Source organism: Anolis carolinensis, chromosome 2 (assembly GCF_035594765.1).
Source record: "Anolis carolinensis isolate JA03-04 chromosome 2, rAnoCar3.1.pri, whole genome shotgun sequence".
Taxonomy (NCBI): Eukaryota; Metazoa; Chordata; class Lepidosauria; order Squamata; family Dactyloidae; genus Anolis; species Anolis carolinensis.
The window spans coordinates 269,974,904-269,997,170 of NC_085842.1; the positions used below are offsets into that span (position 1 = coordinate 269,974,904).

At 42.6% G+C, this 22,267-nt stretch overlaps 1 protein-coding gene across 3 annotated transcripts in view; it reads left to right on the forward strand.

Annotated features, from left to right (window-relative positions):
* Positions 1–409: 409 nt before the first annotated feature.
* Positions 410–22,267, forward strand: part of fbxl17 (F-box and leucine rich repeat protein 17) — a 248,234-nt gene continuing 226,376 nt past the window's right edge. The window contains exons 1-4 of one of the 3 annotated variants that reach the window (XM_062972211.1): positions 410–1,299; positions 4,876–4,998; positions 6,480–6,737; positions 12,347–12,478. In XM_062972211.1, coding sequence (XP_062828281.1) covers positions 577–1,299; positions 4,876–4,998; positions 6,480–6,737; positions 12,347–12,478 — 1,236 coding nt within the window. In that variant the 5' untranslated portion in view covers positions 410–576. The remainder of the gene's footprint in view (positions 1,300–4,875; positions 4,999–6,479; positions 6,738–12,346; positions 12,479–22,267) is intronic. The other 2 variants (XM_062972209.1, XM_062972210.1) reach the window with 2 other exon arrangements.

The following is a 22,267-nucleotide window of genomic DNA, read 5'->3' on the forward strand; positions in this document are numbered from 1 at the left end:
CCAAACCACCTGAAGAGCTGAAGTTTGCCCATGCCTGATGCAAAGAAATTAATTAGAATGCGTGGACGATCCCGTTTGCATCCATGTATTACGTCAATGTGTTGTCCAAGGCTTTCATGGCCGGAATCACTGGGTTGCTGTGAGGTTTTCCGATAGCATCCTCTGCTTTTTTTTGTCAATGCTTCCTAAACGTAGATCCTCCAGGATTGGGGACTTCAACTCCCAGGATTCCCGACAGTGGGCGAAGCTAGCCGAGGCTTCTGGGAATTGAAGTCCAAACAAACCTGGCGGACGGAAGCTTGAGATTCACTGCGCAGGCGCAAAGGGCCTCAGAAGGCCGGAAGCGAGGGCATCCCGAAGCCTTTTTGTTTTGGTGGTTGAGAAACCGCGCTCATGGGCGGGGCTTGAGAGCGCCGGAAGAGGCGTGTCTTTCTGCCGACATCCCGGAAGTGCCTGTGTTGTGGTCGCCGGCCCCAGAATCGCTCGCCGGTTCTGCGCGGCGCTCTAAGGGCCTCCCGCGCTCCGGCCATGTCGTGAGGGGAGGCGGCGGCGGGAGAGAGGGCTTCCTATTCCTTTATGGGCCACTTTCTCTCGCGGAAGGAGGGAACGGGACCGTCCGGACGCAGCGCGGAGCAGAGCCGCCGCCGCCTTCGCCTTCTCCGCCGCCGGCCCCTGAGCGGCGGGAGCCGGGGCTGTTTCCTCCGCGGGCCTTGCATGCTCTGCTTCCTGGTCCACGGTGCCCCCGAGGAGCCCCCGCAGGCGCAGCCCAGGCGCCCCTCCCCGCGCCTCTTGGCGGAGCTGAAGGAAGAGCGCGGCTCCCGCTGCCGCCTCCGCCGCCACCTGCTGCTCTCCGGCCTCCTCCTCCCGCCGCCGCCGCCTCCCGGGCGTCGAGGCGCTCCCGGCCCTGCCCTGGAGAGCGGCCAGGCCCCGGAGATGGTCTGCAAGCGCAAAGGCGTCGGCCTGCCCGCTTGCCCGCCTCGCAAGCAGCCCCGCTGCGCCGCCATCGCCGCCGGCCCCGACGCCTGCCCTCTGCCCTCAGCCTCCGAGCCCAGGGACCCCGCCGCCAGCGAGAATGGGGCCGGGAGGGCGCTGCCCGAGGAAGGGGCCCGGCCCCAGGCGCCCGAGGTCAGCGGCGAGGAGGAGGACAAGAAGAAGGGCGAGCGGCGCCAGCAGGAGCCCCGCCGCGAGCCGCCCGACTGCGAGGAGCCCCCCGAAAACCCCGGTGACTGCTGCTCTCGCGGGGAGCCCCCCGGCCCAGCCCCGGACATCAACCAGCTGCCGCCCTCCATCCTCCTCAAGGTGGGTCAAAGCGGGGGGTGGTTTCACTTCGGAGAATCTTAAGAGATGGAAGAGACCCCCCCCCCCCCCCGCCCAATCCCTTTCTGTCAGGAAAATACAACCAAAGCACTCCAGAGAAGGAGGCTCCACCCTACTCCCCTGTCAACACACAGTGGTTCTCAACCGGTGGGTCCCTAGGTTTTTCGGCCTATAACTCCCAGAAATCCCAGCCAGTGTACCAGCTGTTAGGATTTCTGGGAGTTGAAGGCCAAAACATCTGGGGACCCATAGGCTGAGAACCACTGGGCAGCTCTTACTGTTCTTAATGTTTCTCTGGAATAATAATAAAATATAATAGAGCTTTATTTATATCCTGCCACCATCTCCCAGAGGGACTCAGGGCAGCTCACAGAACACTCAAAATACAACAAGTGCAAAACAAAACATAAACAATAAACAGTCAGACACAACTTCATACATTCACAGTACCCACGGTGAAAACAGTAAAAACTAGCAATTGCTGTAGATAAAACAGCAGTATTCAATTTAAAAATTGTAAAGTGCAAATAAAGAATCTAAAGGTCCTCAGCACGTGTGAAAGGTCCTGCAGTACATGTGGAAAAGACCTTGGAGTCCTTGTGGACAACGTTAAACATGAGCCAACAATGTCATGCGGCAGCTAAAAAAGCCAATGGGATTTTGGCCTGCATAAACAGGAGTCTAGTGTCTAGATCCAGGGAAGTCATGCTTTCCCTCTATTCTGCCTTGGTCAGACCACACCTGGAATACTGTGTCCAATTCTGGGCACCACAGTGGAAGATACGTTGACAAGCTGGAATGTGCCCAGAGGAGGGCGACTAAAATGATCAAGGGTCTGGAGAACAAACCCTATGAGGAGCTGCTTAAAGTTCTGGGCATGTTTAGCCTGCAGAAGAGAAGTCTGAGAGGAGACATGATAGTCATGTACAAATATGTGAGGGGAAGTCATAGGGAGGAGGGAGCAAGCTTGTTTTCGGCTGCCCTGGAGACTAGGACGTGGAACAATGGCTTCAAACTACAGGAAAGGAGATTTCACCTGAACATCAGGAAGAACTTCCTCATTGTGAGAGCTGTTCGACAGTGGAACTCTCTGCCCTGGAGTGTGGTGAAGGCTCCTTCTTTGGAGGCTTTTAAGCAGAGGCTGGATGGTCATCTGTCTGGGGTACTTTGAATGCGATTTCCTGCTTCTTGGTTGTACTGGATGGCCCATGAGGTCTCTTTTAACTCTATGATTCTATGATTCATATGTATTATTAGAGAGTCTAAACATCATCGAAGTCTTGTCAGAAAAGCAAGGTCTTTAATTGTGTGCAGAAGGTTTGGAGGGTGTGGGCTAACCTTATCTCTCTCAGGAGGGCTTTCCAAAGCCGGGTCACCACCACCGAGAAGGCCCTCTCTTTTGTCCCCACCAACTGCACTTGAGATGGAAGTGGGATCTAGAGGAGGGCCTCCCCGGTAGATTTTAAAACCCATGCTTTATTCTTTTTTCCTGCATTTTGAATCCATTGCTCCATTGTGTCCTTATCTCCAGAGCTGCAGAAAACAAGTTTGCCTCCCTTCTCGATGTGACAGCTTTTCATATATTTAAACATGTCATTCATGTCCCTTCTCAGCCTTCTTTTCCTCAAGCGAAACGTACTCCGCTCCCTCAACCATTCCTCCTGAGGCTTGGTTCCCAAACCTTTGATCATTTTGGTCGCCTTCCTCTGGACACCTTCCAGCTTGTCAATGTCCTTAAATGTATTTATTTATCGTGTCAGAAGCGACCTGATGGCACAGTTTAATGTATTTTAAAATACACACACAAAACAAAGTCAAAAACTTGGCATTATACTAGAGTTCCTTTGACTAGAAGCTGGCCACTTGAAGTGCCTCTGGTGTCACTGTGAGAAGATCCTCCATTGCTATAGGCCGCACTGTAGCAAGTGGTCTGTGGTCTGCTTCTCTCCACACTCGCATGTCATGAATTTCAATTTGTAGCCCTATTTCTTAAGATTAGCTCTACATCTCCTGGTACCAGAGCTCAGTCTGTTCAGCGCCTTCTAAGTCGCCCAGTCTTCTGTGTGACCACGGGGGAGTTTCTCATCCAGTATTAGCCATGGATTGAGGTTCTGGGTTTTAACCTGCCACTTTTGGACTCTCGCTTGTTGTGGTGTTCCTGCGAGTGTCTCTGTAGATCTTAGGAAGCCCAGGTGTGGACCAAGGTTATTCTATTTAAGGTCTGGCCAAAGCAGAAGAGAGTGGGACTATGATCTAGACCAGACACCCTCAAACTCCGGCTCTCCAGTTGTTTGGGCCTCCAATTCCCAGAATTCCTGACCATTGAACAAACTGGCTAGATCTTCTAGGAGTTGGAGGCCCAAACAGCTGGAGGGTCACAAGTTGAGGATGCCTGATCTAGACACTATGTTCCTATTGATGTAGCCTACAATCACATTGACTTTTTAAACCATCACATCACACTGTTGACTTGAGTTCAGCTTTTGATCTACCTAGATCCTTTTCACATGTACTGTTTTCAAGCCAGATACTCTCCCATCCTGTATCTGTGCATTTCATTTTTTATTTCCAAAGTACAGTACATTACATTTCTCCCTGTTTAAAATTATTTTGTTAGTTTTGGCCTAGCTCTCTAACCTTTTAGGGTTATTTTGAATTGTGATCCTGTCCTCATCCTGGAGAGAAGTGGCCAGTGGGGTGCCAGAGAGGTCTGTCCTCAGCCTAGTGCTATTCAACATCTTTATCAGTAGGTTGGATGACAGAATAGGAAACATGCTTATCAAATTTGCAAATGACACCAAATTGGGAATGAAAGGTAATATCCTAGAGGACAGTACCAGACAGAATCCTACTCTGTTTTACTTTGGTTAGACCTCACCTGGAATAACCTTGTGTCCAGTTCTGGGCAACACAATTCAAGGAGGATATTGACAAGCTGGAATGTGTCCAGAGAAGGACAGCCAAAATTATCAAAGGTTTGGAATGAGGAACAACTTTGAGAGCTGGATCTGTTTAGCTTGGAGAGGCTGAGAAGGGACATGAATGACATGTTTAAATATTTGAAAGGATTTCACATTGAGAAGGGGGCAGGTTTGCTTTCTGTTGCTCTAGAGACCAGGACACAACGGAGCAATGGATTCAAATTGCAGGAAAAACGATTTCACCTAAATTTTAGGAGGAACTTCCTGAAAGTAAGAGCTGTTGAGCAGTGGAATATGCTTCCTTGGAGTGTGGGGGGTCCTTCTCAAGAGGTTTTTAAGTCGAGGCTGGATGACCATCTGTTGGGAGTACTTTGATTGTATTTTCCTGCATGACTTTTGTGGACCGAATGGCCTTTGTGTCAGCATAATGCTGCTTATGTATATGTCACAGTCATTCATCTAGTACACATGTTATTTGTGGGTATTTATGTTAAAAGAGATGTAGCTAGATTAAATACATTTTTGTGAAGTGCAGAGTCTTGTCAAAAGCAAAGCTCAGAAAAAAACAGTGTTTTCATGGCATATTTCTGAAAGAATTTGAAGAAATTTAGCTTTAACTATTTTTTTCTTTTCATAGATATTTTCCAACTTATCTCTGAATGAACGATGTCTCTCAGCATCATTGGTTTGTAAATATTGGCGTGACCTTTGTTTAGATTTCCAGTTTTGGAAGCAATTGGATCTTAGTAGTCGTCAGCAGGTATGAAGGAATGTTTATTGAAAAATGAATACATTTGTAGAAGCAATCCTCATCCGTCTTGTTCCAGTCAACCTTGAGATTGAGAAGATATGGATTGGGAGGAAGAGAAAAGAGTTTAATATGGGGCTCCAAGTTTGATTCGTGCTGTTGGAAGGGCAGGGGATTGAGGAAAAGTGGATTGGGGGAAGAAGAATGGAGTGAGGATATTGATGGTTTGGAAAGGGGTTTAAAATCTGGATGGTTCTGTTTGAAGGAAAGGAGATTGAAGGGAGGTGGCTGTGGAATCCTAGTTGGAGGATGGGAAAGTTAATGACAGGCAGGTGCTGTTTACAGAAGTCTGTAGCGTGCATGTTTTGGGAAAACGTATAATACTGGTTTTTTAAAATTTTGGAGTGGGTCAAATGTAGAAGGCCAACTGTATTGTTGTATAATACATTTTATAGGATTTAATAATTGTAATTAATCATTGTTCTATTGTAAGATTTTTTAAAACTACTGGGATGGCTTTTTGAGGGGAAAAGGTTAGTATATGAATACAGTAGAGTCTCACTTATCCAGCATAAACGGGCCAGCAGAATGTTGGATAAGCGAATATGTTGGATAATAAGGAGGGATTAAGGAAAAGCCTATTAAGCATTAAATTAGGTTATGATTTTACAAAGTAAGCACCAAAACATCATGCTATACAACAAATTTGACAGAAAAAGTAGTTCAATACGCAGTAATGCTATGTAATAATTACTGTATTTACGAGTTTAGCACCAAAATATCACGATGTATTGAAAACACTGACTACAAAAATACGTTGGATAATCCAGAATGTTGGATAAGTGAGACTCAACTGTATTAATACTTCTATGGTGTGTTTCAGTCATTGGATAAAGAAGAAGCCTTTCCTTGACTTGATAGCTCTGATCTTTTTTCAAAAACACTTTTCACCAATGTTAACAACTTTAGCTACAACCCTTCTAGATTAATATATTTATCGAATGATAGACAGTATGATAATATCCTTAAAACACTTAACAGACTAAAGATACATAGAACATGATTATGTGAATATTGATCACTTATTATCTAGAATAATATTATTTCTAGTGCAAACGAACAGTTATTCCTTTGTACCATGGCCAGGTTTGTGGCTCCTCATAAATGCTACAATACAGAGTGGAGATTTGAGAGAATGTCAGAGGTGGTATAGAGTCAGATGGGAATTGAGGTGGATCCAGAAGATTGTAGTCTCATTCTTTATTTGTTGTGCTGGAATAATACTGCAGTTGGGATTGTTAGCAGCTGCAGATTTTTTAAATTTAAGTTGCAGAGAAACGTAGGTTTGTGTGGGTGGATGCTGCTCACATGAGTGTCAGGTATATATTGTGGAACTCATTGATACTTCCATCTGGTTTTATCTGTGCAGTTTTATAAAAGAATTGTGAAACAGTTATGAAAATTAATTTTGCTTATTGAATTTTATTTGACAGGTTACTGATGAGTTGCTTGAAAGAATTGCATCACGGAGTCAGAATATAACTGAAATCAATATTTCAGATTGCCGTAATGTATCAGATACTGGAGTATGTGTGCTAGCATCTAAATGCCCTGGACTGCTAAGGTATACAGCCTATCGGTGTAAACAGCTTTCTGATACATCTATAATTGCAGTGGCCTCACAGTGTCCTCAACTACAGAAAGTACATGTGGGTAACCAAGATCGGCTTACAGATGAAGGACTTAAGCAGGTAAGCTTGGTGAAAGGTTTGAAAGAAATCTTTTGAGTGTATATTGTTCTTATCATGTACACTGCAATGCTGTGCATGTCTGGTTACAATATGCTCTGTTGTGTAGAATGGAATTTAATGCCAGGAAGATGTTTACAGGTTGTAATTTGCATGTTAATTTGAAGGAAAGCCCTACAAAATTGAATGGGACTCCTGTCAGGAACATATACAGGGAATCCCTGCCAACACAACCGCTCACCAGTAACAATGTCAGTTAGTCTAGGGTTATACACATTAATCAATTCAGCAGATGTAAAGTACAGGAATAGTCAGAGTTCAGTCCATGGTTCAAGCCAAACAGTATCAACAAATTCCAACTCTTCCAAAGCATGGTCAAATCCAACAAGAGTCAAGGTTCAATGCAAGAGTTCATCAGCAGGGATCCTAGCTGTGCAGTTCAACAAAAGGCTCTCCCAGTACAGAACCAGACCAGCCTTCAGCTCTTTATGCCACTTTTCCAAGTGCTCTCACCTGTTGGCTCTTTGCAGAGCCAACTCATTAGTTCTTCTCAACTGAGTGCCCTCAGTTCTCAACTACAGCTGAGCTGAGGTGCTTAACTCCGGCTCTTCCACTGCCCCGACTCATCCTCTTTAGTTTCTTGAGGCTCCTGAATCACCTCTGCAGAGATAGTATTTCCAGGATCAGGTTGTTGCTCCAACTCTGCTGCAGACTCAGATGCCAGTCCGAGAGGCTCTTCATCATCATCGTCCACACTAATTCTGACAACTCCTGAATAAACACTTACAGGACTGGAATGTTAGTGTTAAATAAAAAATATATTTGTGCAGAAACAAAAGTTTTCTGTTTCTCAAGAACTCAGAGATCTCTATTAAAAGCTTTGCATACTATGAATTACTATTAGAAAGTAACATCACCTGCAGTGAGTTATTTTCAAGGGAAATGCGGTATTACCTTGTTATATTTTAATGTTTACATTAACACATTGTTTTCATTGTTTTTGATAAATGTGGGACACTTTTTCTTAAAGGGCATTTTAAAGAAATTTAAAAGTACTGCATTAGCAGCATGTTATTAATGGTGGCGCAGCAGGTTAAACCGCTGAGCTGCTGAATTTGCCAACCGAAAGGTCAGCGGTTCGAATTTGGGGAGCTCCCGCTGTTTGCCCCAGCTTCTGCCAATCTAGCAGTTTGAAAATGTGCAAATGTGAGTAGATGAACAGGTACTGGTCTGGCGGGAAGGTAACAATGCTCCATGCAGTCATGCCAGCCACATGACTTTGGAGGGGTCTATGGACAACACCGGCTTTTTGGCTTAGAAATGGAGATAAGCACCAACCCCCAGAATCAAACACGACTAGGCTTAATGCCAGGGGAAAACTAACCAACCATTAATGAGTAATACTATGTAGTGCTCTTTTGCAATGAGTAGCGAAAACTATTTTAGTGTATAAAGTGATGCTAGTGTTTAGGTTTTTATAAATAACTCTTCTAACATTGATAGTTGTGCTCTGTACAAACCCCATTTTTTTACCACCTGAAAAATTGTTTTCCGTTTTTGTTCTAGTGGCATATTAAAAAACAACTTGCATTCTTTGTGCTCTGGGCCCATTCCCAATTGTGCAGAGATATTATGGCCCTGTGCATGACAGCATCTCACTCCCTGACAAGGCAAAAATGTGAGAGGGCTGTTTTTTGTGGTGACAGAACAATTTCCTCAGTAGGGTTCTACTGGTTATGCTGCTTTTTCCTGTGTAAGTTCTGTGTTCCAAGAACATGTCAACTTCAAAGTATAAAAACTAATTATTTACAAAGGAATGGATGCATAATAGTATGGTGGCTCAGCAGTTTGAATTCTGTCTTTTGATTTCCAATTCAGGACCCACCACCATCTGTTTCTCTGTCCTCTCAGCTCCCTTGATGGGTTGTCCCAACTATATTACTTAGATAAAGCACCTGGATGTATGTGAATCTTGCATATGTTTTAAAGGGAGTCACCAGCAGCATATATGTTTTAATGGCTATGGATAGATGCTTTTTAGTTTGGCTTTTAATGTTTTCATTGTTTAACCTGGTTCCAAATTTTGTAAATTGTGAATATGTAATGTTTTTAATGTGCTGTAAGCCGCTTTGAATCCCAAATTGAGGAAACCTGGGATAGAATAATAACTGTGAAACAGTTAAGTTTTACTTTGATAAACTATGTTCTTAATCTATTATTAATCCCATCTGGATCACTGTATCAATGGAATGTAAGTGTTGACTTAACACATTTCCACTGATTCAGTGGGGTTGTTTTAGTTGGAACTAACAATTGGATTTAGGCTGAAATGCTGTTAAATTTGTATGAGTGTATTATAATTCCTAATGCATTCATGCAGCATTCACAACTTGAATTATTATGTATTACTATTTTAAATTAGTCAAAAGATACCTATTTGTTGAAATTACTCTGTCAAGTTATGCAGTAACATAGTTCAGTGATTAATTTTGTACTATTGTAAAATATTTAAATCAGTTATCCAAATCAGAGTTTACTCTGGGTTATTTAAACTTACACTATCAATCATCTTTATTTAAATTAGCACATGGCTGGAAAGACGGAGGCTTTGGGTTGGAAAGCCCCTTGATCTAGAGAGTTGTATACACCTTGCCTTGAATGGTATTTCACTTCCTTTGAAAGGACCAGGTGTACAGCTTGAAGGTGTTCTGGACTTTTTGCTTTCTTAGAAAGCAGAGGTAATAACAGTGTTTGTGACTGCATTGTTACGGTAGCTGTCTATGGCAGCAATAGTCCTATCTGAAGCAGTTGAACTTGGCTACAATTGCCAATGCTCTTTTTAGTTCCAGACTGGACTAGAATAATAGAATCTTAAAGTTGGAAGAGACCACATGGACCAGTCCAACCTCCTGCCAAGCATGAAAAGCCGATCAAAGTCCACCTGGCAGATGGCTATCCAGCCTCTGTTTAAAAGCCTGCAAAGAAGAAACTTCCACCACACTCTGAAGGAGTGAGTTCCACGGTTGAACAGCTCTTACAGTCAGGATGTTCTTCCTAATGTTCAAGTTAAATCTCCTTTTCTGTAATTTGAACCCATTGTTCTAGTCTCCAGGGCAGCAGAAAACAAGCCTGCTCCCTCTTCCTTATGACATCCTTTCAAATATTTAAACATGGCAATCATGTATCCTCTCAACCTTTTCTTTTGCAGGCTAAACAGACCCAGCTCTTTAAGAAGCTCCTTAAAGGACATGGTCTCCAGACCTTTGATCATTTTAGTTGCCATCTTCTAAACACGTTCCAGCTTGTCAGTATCTCTTGAATTGTGCAGAATAGAGAGGCACCATGACTTCCCTTGATCTAGTCACTATACTCCTTTTGATGTAGCCCAAAACCCCATTGGCTTTTTAAGCTACTGAATCACATTGTTTATGTTTAACTTGTTGTCCACGAAGACTCCCAATATCTTTTTCACATGTACTGTTGTCGTGCCAGACATCACCCATCCTGTATCTTTGCATTTCATTTTTTCTGCCTAAGTGTATTGTCTCACAATTCTCCTTGTTGGAATTCATGTTGTTAGTTTTGACCCAACTCTCTAATATGTTAAGGTAGTTTGAATTCTGATACTGTCTTCTGGAGTATTACCTACACCTCCTAATTTGGTGTCATCTGCAAACTTGATAAGCACACACTCTAAAGCGTCATCCAAGTTATTAATAAAGATGTTGAACAGCACTGGGCTCAGGACTGAACCGTGTGGCACTGCACTGGTCACTTCTTTCCAGGATGAAGATGAAGCATTGGTGAGAACCCTTTGGGTTTGGTCACTTAACCAATTACAAATCCCACATTGACCTTGTCAAAGGCCTTTTTGAAATCAAGATATATTGCATCCACAGTGTTTCCTGCATCTACCAAGCTTGTGATCACAGCATTCTTTTCTAAATGATTACAGACTGCCTTCTTAATTAGCTACTCTAGAATCTTTTCTGGAATTGATGTCAGACTGACTGGACAGTAATTATATGGATCTTTCTTTCTTTCTTCCTTCCTTCCTTTCTTTCTTGAAGATAGGGCCAACATTTTCCCTTCTCTAGTCTCCTGGGACTTCTGTTCTCCAAGAATTCTCAACGATTATTGCCAGTGGTTCTAAAATTACTTCTGCTAGTTCAATACCCTTGGATATAGTTCATTTGGCCCTGGAGAATTGAATTCGTTTAGAGTAGCCAGGTATTCCTTGTTTACTTCTTTACCTATTTTGGATTGCATAAGAAGGCTGAGAGGAGACATGTAGCCATGAATAAATATGTGAGGGGAAGTCATAGGGAGGAGAGAGCAAGCTTGTTTTCTGCTGCCTTGGAGACAAGGACGTGGAACAGTGGCTCCAAACTACAGGAAAGGAGATTCCACCTGAACATTAGGAAGAACTTCCTAACTGCTCTTCAGCAGTGTGGTGGAGGCTCTTTCTTTGGAGGCTTTTAAGCAGAGGCTGAATGGCCATCTGTCGAGGCTTCTTTGAATGTGATTTTCCTGCTCCTTGGCAGGGGGTTGAACTGGATGGCCCATGAGGTCTCTTCCAACTATATGATTTTATGATTCTATATCCCCTATTGCCTTGTCAGTCCCATATTGCTCAGGTTGAGTACTGATTTTCTTCTACTGCAGTTCATGTCACACGAGGGTACTTTTGAGCAGGCTTGCACTACCTGTTGCCCCCCTGGTGTTTGGAACTCCCAACTCCCAGAAGTCATAGCTAGCTTTTCAGTGAGCAGGAATTCTGGGAGCTGAAGTCCATAACATCTGGAGGGGCACAGGTTGTACAGGCCTATTTTTGAGAGAGGTCTGGAAGATACAGCTTTTGCAAAATATGACATGCTGCTATGCTTGTTGTAGCTAGGAAATCTAAACATAATTTCAGTTTTTTTGTCAGTGGTGGTGATTAGCATTGTATTTTCTTGACCCAGTGCCAACTCCTGGACTTAGTCTGAGGTGTATCCATGCTACACTTTATGCCACTTTAACTGCCATGGTTCCATCTTATGGGATTTTAGAATTTGTAGTTTCATGCGGTACGAAGAATGTACAGGAAAACTCTTAAGTATAGACCATATTACAAATCCATGGATTTGTAGCCATGACAGTTAAAGTAGTTCAGGGTTTTAAAGGGCTGCCTTCATTCATATAATCCTTTCCACATTCTGAGATCTAACTTGGGTCGTTCTTGAAAGTGGCTTTGAAATATTTGAATTAAATTGGTAAATCCTTACCATTTCTGTGTTTCTTTTTCTAGATGCAAGTTTTATTTATCAGTTGGAGGTGGCAACTAGAATTGGATATTTTCTACATGTTAATAAGTATTATTTATTTACAGTGGCAGACAACAAATTAGGGACAGCAGTTAGCTTGCATTGTAACTGTCTTGAACTGTTGACATATATAAAATTTCATTTGATTTTTTATTTTGAGGGCAATATAATATTGTCACCAGCTTAATAGTTCACATTGAAATTAATTCTGTAGCATTGTAATACCTGTGTATATATTGTGAAGTTTAAGGGCAAGTATATATTACTAAGTGGTTATATTTATGCGTGTGTTAACTTCATTTGCAGCTGGGCTCAGAGTGTCGAGAACTGAAAGATATTCATTTTGGGCAATGTTACAAGATCTCAGATGAAGGAATGATCATTATAGCTAAAGGCTGCCTGAAGTTACAAAGAATATACATGCAGGAAAACAAATTAGTAAGTACTTGCTGTCATGTATTAAAATAGAAAATGCCAGCATATTTGTCCAGCTCCTTCCCTACCTCACAAACATAATTGTATGTTAATTTTCTTCTAAATGTGATCTGTTGGAGTCTTTTCTTTTTCTGATAAATTTAATGCAAATGCTAATTTAAAATAATAAAAAATTATTCTTAAAATTTGGGTTACACTGATCAGTACTATTAAGGGTGGATTACTTACTGAAGAAAATGTTAAAATGTTTCTCTTCTTTTTCCCCCAACGGTTGGTCAGATTTACTAATTTCCTCTACTATAACATGCTTGTAAACTCTCAATAGGTATACAGTACGTCTAAGTTGGGTTTCTGGAGCATAGTGCTGTAGTGGACACACAATTTTCTTAAGAATAGCTCTATTAAGAGCTAAATAGGCATAGAAATTTAGTGTATAGGTGAATATAAAGTACTAGGTCAAGCTTTTCAGCCTTTTTGAATATATATGGCTGACATATATAAGCAACTTTCTAACAAATCAGACTTCATAAAAATTCAGCTTGATTTGAATACTACTATCTTTCCTGTAGGTCTTCTGACAACATAGGCATTTGTTTGGAGAACTTTTGAAACGTATTGGAAAATAATTAGCAACAGAAAACTGTTGTGGAGTTTTCAGTCTAATGTAAGGTTTTACATAGGGCAATCAGTGGGCCTTCAGTTTTTTTTATTATATTATTTCTCAGTGTATTTAAGATGTTAAATGTATAACTTTGTGAAATTGAATCAGATGGCAAAAGTCATTTAACAGATTGATTTCAGCATATGTGAATGAAAACTTTGTCTCAAAAACATGTTGCAAGAGTGGTTCAAAATATACAGTTGTATTTGCTGCAAAGTGTACTTTACAGAAAGTTTATGCAAAATATATTGAAAAGCAATTCAGCTGCCTTATTAATCAGCTTTGTGCCTACAATGTTGAAGGAAATACTGAGCAGAATTCCATGGACACCAATATTTAAAAGACAAGGGATTTAAGATGTATGGGAGGTTTTTTTAAATGAAATACTCGAGGCGCAAATGCAAACAGTGCCAACGAAGAAAAAAAATATGACAAGTGTGAAGAAGCCAGCATGGATGTCCAGAGTACTTCTAACCGGCCTAAGACTCAAAAGAGACTTGCACAAGAAGTGGAAAGGAGGCGAAATCACCAAAGAAGAATTCAAATGTATAGCCAACTCCTGTAGGGAAACGGTTCGCAAGGCTAAAGCACAAAATGAGCTCAGGCTTGCCAGGGACATTAAAAACAACAACAAAAAAGGCTTTTTTGCTTACATTGGTGAAAAAGGAAAACAAGGAGGCGATAGGGCCTCTGCGAGGAGAAGATGGGATGATGGCGACAGGGGACAGGGAAAAGGCAGAACTGCTTAATGCCTTCATTGCCTTGGTCTTCTCACAAAAAGAAAGCCATCTTCAACCTCAGCAACATGAAATGGATGAAGGATTAGGGGAAATCCAACCCCAAATAAGGAAGCAAGTTGTACAGGAACACCTGGCCGCTCTAAATGAATTCAAGTCCCCAGGGCCAGATCAGCTACATCCAAGAGTATTGAAGGAGCTAGCTGAAGTTATTTCAGAACCATTGGCAACCATCTTCGCGAATTCTTGGAGAACGGGAGAAATCCCAGAAGATTGGAGGAGGGCGAATGTGGTCCCTATCTTCAAGAAGGGAAAAAAGAACGTCCCAAACAATTACCGTCCGGTCAGCCTCACATTGATACCAGGCAAAATTCTGGAAAGGATCATTAAGGAAGTGGTCTGCGAACACTTAGAAACAAATGCAGTCACTGCTAATAGTCAACACAGATTTACCAAAAACAAGTCATGCCAGACTAATCTGATCTCTTTTTTCGATAGAGTTACAAGTTGGGTCGATACAGGGAACGCCGTTTCAGCAAGGCCTTCGACAAAGTCCTCCACGACCTTCTGGCAAACAAACTAGTAAAATGTGGGCTAGACAAAACTACGGTTAGGTGGTTAAGTGAATGGACCCAAAGGATGCTCACCAATGTGTCTTCATCTTGGAAAGAAGTGACAAGTGGAGTGCCGCAGGGTTCCATCCTGGGCCCGGTTCTGTTCAACATCTTTATTAACAACTTAGACAAAGGGTTAGAAGGCACGATCATCAAGTTTGCAGATGACACCAAACTGGAAGGGATAGCTAACACTCCAGAAGACAGGAGCAGAATTCAAAACGATCTTAACAGACTAGAGAGATGGGCCGAAACTAACAAAATGAAGTTCAGCGGGGACAAATGCAAGATACTTTACTTCGGCAGAAAAAATTGAATGCAAAGATACAGAATGGGGGACGCCTGGCTCAAAAACAGTATGTGTGAAAAAGATCTTGGGACAACAAGTTAAACATGAGCCAACAATGTGATGCGGCAGCTAAAAAAGCCAACGGGATTTTGGCCTGCATCAATAGGAGTATAGTGTCTAGATCCAGGGAAGTCAAGCTACCCCTCTATTCTGCCTTGGTCAGACCACACCTGGAATACTGTGTCCAATTCTGGCCACCACAGTTGAAGGGAGATGTTGACAAGCTGGAAGGTGTCCAGAGGAGGGTGACTAAAATGATCAAAGGTCTGGAGAACAAGCCCTATGAGGAGCGGCTTCAAGAACTGGGCATGTTTAGACTGCAGAAGAGAAGTCTGAGAGGATACATGATAGCCATGTACAAATATGTGAGGGGAAGTCATAGGGAGGAGGGAGCAAGCTTGTTTTCTGCTGCCCTGGAAACTAGGACGCGGAACAATGGCTTCAAACTACAGGAAGGGAGATTTCACCTGAACATCAGGAAGAATTTCCTCACTGTGAGAGCTGTTCAGCAGTGGAACTCTCTCCACCTGTGGTGGAAGCTCCTTCTTTGGAGGCTTTTAAGCAGAGGCTGGATGGCCATCTGTCGGGGGTACTTTGAATGTGATTTTGCCGCTTCTTGGGAGGGGGTTGTACTGGATGGCCCATGAAGTATCTTCCAACTCTATGATTCTATTATTCTATTATTGTTGGTACCATATCCTGTTAGTATTTTTCTGATCTCAAAAAACCAATTAACATCAACATGTAACTGTCTAGATTAGGGGTCCCCAAACTTTTTAAACAGGGGGCCAGTTCACAGTCCCTCAGACTGTTGGAGGGTCAGACTATAGTTGAAAAAAACAAACTATAAGCAAATTCCTATGCACACTGCACATCTCTCATTTTGAAGTGAAAAAAACAAACCGAAACTAATACAGCCTCAATGTTAATAATAATCATAATCATAATAAAAATAATAAAGAGGGTTGGAAGAAACCCCTTGGGCCATTTAGTCCAATCCCCTTCTACCTTTGTGCACCAAAAGCACAAGCAAAGCACTCCTGACAGATGGTCACCCAGCCTCAATGTTGTGAATAATAATAATAATAATAATAATAATAATAATAATAATACATCACATAGTCCGAAACGCTTGGGAAATGTTCAACTTGTGTTTTTGTGATATGAAATCCGTCATATATATCTCATTTGCTGTGTTATACTGTGTCTTTGTGTCAATAATAATAATAATAATAAAGAGGGTTGGAAGAGACTCCTTGGGCTATTTAGTCCAACCCCCTCCTGCGTTTGTGCATCAAAAGCACTAGCAAAGCACCCCTTAATAATTAATTATTAATAAAATAATTAAAATACCATTATAAACAAGCAAAGCTTTGGATGGCGTGCACCAGGCGAGGGAGGAGTGGGCTGCACGCGCCTTCCTCAGTGGAGGAGGAGGGAGCCACTGCCTCCGTGGGGGCCAGATAAAAGGCTTCGATGGGCTGCATGTGACCCCCGGGCTTTAGTTTGGGGACCCCTGGTCTAGATATTGGGGTAGTACACTAGATTTTGTTCACCTGATGCCCAACAGCAGAAAATGTCTTAAATATTTGTACATGATAGTCTGTCCTTACTTGGGGATCATTCCTGGAGCAGAGCTGGCAGTATTGCTTCTTCAGACCTGGTACAAATAGCACCAGAAAGACATGGGGAACAGAAGACTGTTCCAAATTATTTGTGTCAGAAAGGCTTGGTGTAGAGTAATGTCCTCTTTTGTATACTTAATCTATCTATCTATCTATCTATCTATCTATCTATCTATCTATCTATCTATATAGGGTAATGGAATTTCGGCCTAGGACAAGACAACAAAACTACACATCCCAGAAACACTAAACTTGACAGCACAATCCAGTGGCCTTGCCGCTAGGTTCATACAACAAAACAACATAGCAGGAACCTAAAAGGGGGCTAAACCCCCCCAAAAGGCAACAAACCATCTGCGCCTGCGCAAAAACGAGCCCGCGCACGGACAGAACAACCCTTACCCCTCAGCGGCTGCTCCTGCGCACACCCCTTTTCCCGCTGCTGACGCCACCACCATCTTGGCGAACAGCCCCAAACCACCGTACACCAACAAAAACTCGCCAAGCGGACCACGCGGTTTCACCCCAACTTTTCCCCCCACCGGGCCAGCCAAGTTTGCTCATGCCTGCTCTTAGTAGTGTTTCCCCAAACACTAAAGGACGTCAACTCCAAGAAGCCTCTGGTGCTCAGTCCAGTGATGAAGGATTCCAGGAGCTGGAGTCCAAAACACCTTAAAAGAACGAAACTTGGCCACAGTCTCTAGCTAGGGCTGCCCTTTTCCTACTCCTTTCCCTTTCGAATCCTTCTTTTTCAGCCCTCTCACAGGAGCAAGTGCTTGCCGAAGAGGCTGCCCCTAGAGCCGGCTGCTTGCACTGGCGGCAGCACCAGGCCTGCAGGGCGTCACGCAGGCCCGACATAGCCTCAAGCCTTCCAGGTGCCTCTCCTGGCTCCTTCTCTCCCCGCCCAGGAAGGGTGCCGTGGGGCTCTACTCTGACCTGTCCCACTGGCGGGCATGGAGCCTCCCTCTCTGCCCATCACCACCAGCAACCTCGGCGGCGGCAGAGGACCGCTCCTCTGCAGAGGCTTAGTAAGGGCCAGCTAACACCTCCCAACAAAGTATTCTCATCACCAAAGTCTGGCAAATCCTCTGTTTTCTGAGGGCCACAAACAGTAGAACCACATAAAATATCGCAAAGAACAGCACTCTCAAAACAAGGGAATTCCAGACAGGAAACAATCAGGGCCAGCTAACACCTCCCAACAAAAAATCCCCTCAGGGAGGAAACAGCCAGGCTTTAAAGCTGCAAGGCCATTACATGCTAATCATTTTGCCTAATTACAACATTCATACTTGCCTCTAACAGACAGACAAAAAAAACCCAAACAGAAAGGAGGAGCTGTGGCTCAGGCTGTTGAGTAACCAGCTGCAGCCAGTGCAACAAATCACTCTGACCAAGAGGTCATGAGTTCGAGGCCAGCTCGGAGCCCCGTGTTTGTCTTTGTTCTATGTTAAGGCATTGAATGTTTGCCTTCTATGTGTAATGTGATCCACCCTGAGTCCCCTTCGTGGTGAGAAGGGCGGAATATAAATACTGTAAATAAATAAATATATTTATAAGCTTGAGGAAATAATATCCCCTGATGGCGCTGAGCTGCTGAACTTGGGGACCGAAAGGTCGCAGGTTTGAATTGGGGGAGCGGAGTGAGCCCTCACTGTCAGCCCCAGCTTCTGCCAACCCAGAAGTTCGAAAACATGCAAATGTGAGTACATCAATAGGTACTGCTCCGGCAGGAAGGTAACGGCGCTCCATGCAGTCATGCCACATGACCTTGGACGAGTCTACGCACAACGCCAGCTCTTCGGCTTAGAAATGGAGATAAGCACCAACACCCAGAGTCAGACACGACTAGACTTTACCATAACTACCAACAACAATTCCTCAATAATTTATTTCCCATACCACCATACTTTGCCACAGCAACGCATGGCTGGGCACAGCTTTTATACATATATATATATGTATGTATGTATGTATGTAAATGTAATGTGCGTTTTTCCCATGGAGTAAACAACAAAACCACTGAACCAAATCACACCAAATTTGTCCACAAAAGACATAGTCATTCAATCTATGCCTTTCAATAAAAAAACCTAGAAAAATAGTCCAAATTACAGAGGATGAGAAAGAGCCTTTCTCCCCGGCTATCAGTCAGAAAGGTAGGTCCTGCTGCCTTTAGGCCCCAACTGCCTTTAGGCCCTACCCCCTTCATGTCCTAGCAACTCCCTCAGCCAAAATGGTGCCCAGGAGACAGGCAGAGTGCACTTAGGCCTCATCCACACTGCCTATAAAATACAGATTATCTGATTTGAACTGGATTATATGGCAGTGTAGATTCAAGGTCCTTCCACACAGCTATATAACCCAGAATGCCAAGGCACATAATCCATAGTATCTGCTTTGAACTGAATTATTTTTAGCCCAGACTGCCATATAATCCAGTTCAGTGTGTATTTTATACATCTGTGTAGAAGAGGTCTCATATAATCCAGTTCTAAGCAGATAATATAAGATTATAAATATAATATATGATAATTACTGTGGTATAATAATACAGAACAATACAATCTCTAAAACCATGACAGTTAATAAAGAGCAACACTCTGAAAACAGGGAAATTGGAAATTCCAGAAAGGAAACAATCAGGGCCAGCTAACACCTCCCAACAAAGGATTCCCCCAGGGAGGAAGCAGCCAGGCTTTGAAGCCACAAGGCTACTCCATTCCATTCAACCTGGCCTAGCAAGGATGCCCTATGTAGAAAATGGCCAGGCCTTTAAGCTGCAAGACTATTCAATACAATTCTAGCTGGCCAAACAAGAATTCCCCTACAAAGGAACTAGCTAGGCTTCAAAGTGGCTCTTTGATTGAGGGTGCTACACCAGCTTACCAAACAAGGATTCCCCTAGGTATAACACTGCCAGGCATTGAAGCTGCAAGGCTATTCAGTGCAACAAAGGATTAACTTTGGTAGAAGGCAGCCAGGCTTTGAAGCAGCGATACTACTATGTACTATTGAAGCTGACCAACCAAAGATTCCCCTATGTAGCAAGCAGACAGGCTTTGAAGTAGTGAGGCTATTCATTGCAATTCTAGCAGCCCACAAAAAACCATTCCCCTACAACACAAGTATCCAGCCTTCCAAGCAGCAAGCCTATTCCTTTGTATTCCAGCTCACCAAACAAGGATTCCCATAAGAAGGAAACAGCCAGGCTTTGAGGCTGCAAGGCTATTCACTGCTATTCCATCTGACCAACAAAGCAATCCCATAAGCCACAGCAACGTTTGGACGGGCACAGCTAGTTTCTGTAATATAACTTAAGAAACCATCTAGTGCAGTGGTTCCCAACCTTTGGGCCTCCAGGTCTTTTGCACTTCAACTTCCAGAAATCCCAAGCAGCTTACCGATTTAGGAACTGTGTGAGCTGAAGTCCAAAACACCTGGAAGTCCAAAGGTTGGGAACCACTCACCTACCGTAGTGTGAATGAGTCCTAAATCTCATGACAGTCTTTTATACTTGAAATAGTTTCTGAATTTGTCCTCTGAAAACAATTTCCTCATAATGATGAATATTTGTGATCTAAGAAGTACTCACTTTTAAGCATAGCAGCTAAGTCATGTGGCTCCACTTTGGAAAATATTGTACCCCATTTAATGCAAGAGATGGCTAAAAAGAAAAATCCAAACAACCTTCATTCCTTCAAAGTTACCTGTGAGGGAAGGGCTCCCAATGGTTTATAGTGTGGTGTGGTTGAAACATCCAGTTGTGTTCTTGTAGCTGGATGCACACTGGTTCCATCCTCATAGACTCTGGAAGAGATCAGAGGAATGCATCTGTCCATTGTGTGTCCAACTATAGGGACACAGTAAGAATGTTTTGCTGCCACTGACACTAAACTGGGGTTGGATTGCAAGCAACAGGTGAGCCCACCTGGCTTGCTTCTGTTTTCTTATATGGGATCTTAGGCACTATCACATTTTTCCTTCTTTCATATGGGATTATAATACTTGCCTAACTTTGAATATTGTTCTAAAGATGAAAGTGAATTAGTGGTTTGTTATTTATATAGTGATCCCCTTTATCTCCAGCCCTCCCCCCATCCTACTCTTTTCCCATAATATCCATATTCCTTTTCTATGGCGTGTGTTTATGTTTCCATTCTGACAACTTAGAAATATGTATGTAACAAATACAATGGTGTGATGTTGTTGAAATATTATGAATATGCTAACTTTTCAGTTTGATGGCTTTCATGATATCATTGGCACAAAACAATTCTTCATGTTCAGTTGCTAGAAGGTATGGTATACATGCAGTGATACAGCATATTGTTTTAGGTCTAGTCAGTTAGGTCATTTTACTTCAGCAGTATCCTCCAATGAAATTATGTAAGCAGCTAAGTAATCCTGGTTAGTTGAAATGCAATGAATTTCTAGAAAATTCTATTTTAAACATAAGTAAAACCTTTAGAAATACAATACAGTATAAAACTGGTGTAGTTAGGTTTTTTTTTGAAGGCACAATACGTTGGGTTTTCCAAGTTCTGAACTTTAGATTAGTGGTGCACTATTTTGTTCTTTTTAACTATTTTTGTTGTTCTTTTACATTTTTCCCCTTTGTACAGGATACTCAGAATGATGTGCTTGGTTCTATTCTATCCCAACAACCTTTCAGTTTCAGTAGAAGTCAAGTACAGTCAGAAATATTCTAGACCTTTAAGAAACTTAATAATAATAATAATAATAATAATAATAATAATAATAATAATAATAATAATAATAATACTTTATTTATATACCGCCCTATCTCCCAAAAGGGACTCAGGGCGGTTTACAACAATAATACACAACACACAATACATAGCAATATAAAAACACATTATTACACAAAATAAAATTTTACACTAAAAATGACAATCAATGATAATCACAACAGTTTCCAATCAGAGGGCGAGGATCAATAATCCCTTAGATTAACATAGTCCATAATCAGGAGAAAATGAGACTGTGCAGTATATTTCGGGTCAAAGTCAGTGGGATCAATAAAGCTAGGGAAATATGGAGAGCAATCTCTTGGCTGGCCATGGCAGCTCCTAGGGTTGGTGGTATCCATGTCCCATTGCATTGACAACTGAAGCTGCAGTACAGCACTGTTGCCCAGGAGCCAGAATAGGAGTGCGAGTCAAATGGGAAGTGTTCTGGGCAAAGGGGGGAGGAACAAGATTTGACTTGCTTATTCCCCTCTATATGTGGCCTAGAAGGGAACTCACAACAGTGGTATGGGATGAGGTCCATGTATCCCACACAGACTGGGGGATTTCGAGGTTGCAGCAGCATCCCCTGCATCCCCCCCCCCCCCCCAGTGATGCCAATGTAACTAGACACCCAAAAAGGCCATAGATGGAACCATAACAGAGAAAGTTCTTACATTGACTGGTGGATAAATTGATTCAGCTTTTTGGGGTCACAACATGCTTAACTTTCACATAAGGGTGTGTACACACACACACACATGTTGCTTTTGTATGCTGCCTTTCTCCCGGAGTGGGATCCAAGGTGACTTCCAAATGGTGAACTCATTTCTGAAGTGATTTCTGTTTTCTAAATCCATCCAATCTCACCTCCCCAGGCTATATAATATTGATATTTGCAACACTCTAAATCTGCACACACAAAAAAATGGGATTGAGAAGATTCTAATTTTAAGAAAACAAATGCTGAATTTGGAACATACCTTGAGTTACTGTGGGGCCCCTTAAATGGAGAAGATACTGAAACTGAAACTATTTTTCTGGAAGTGTAAAGT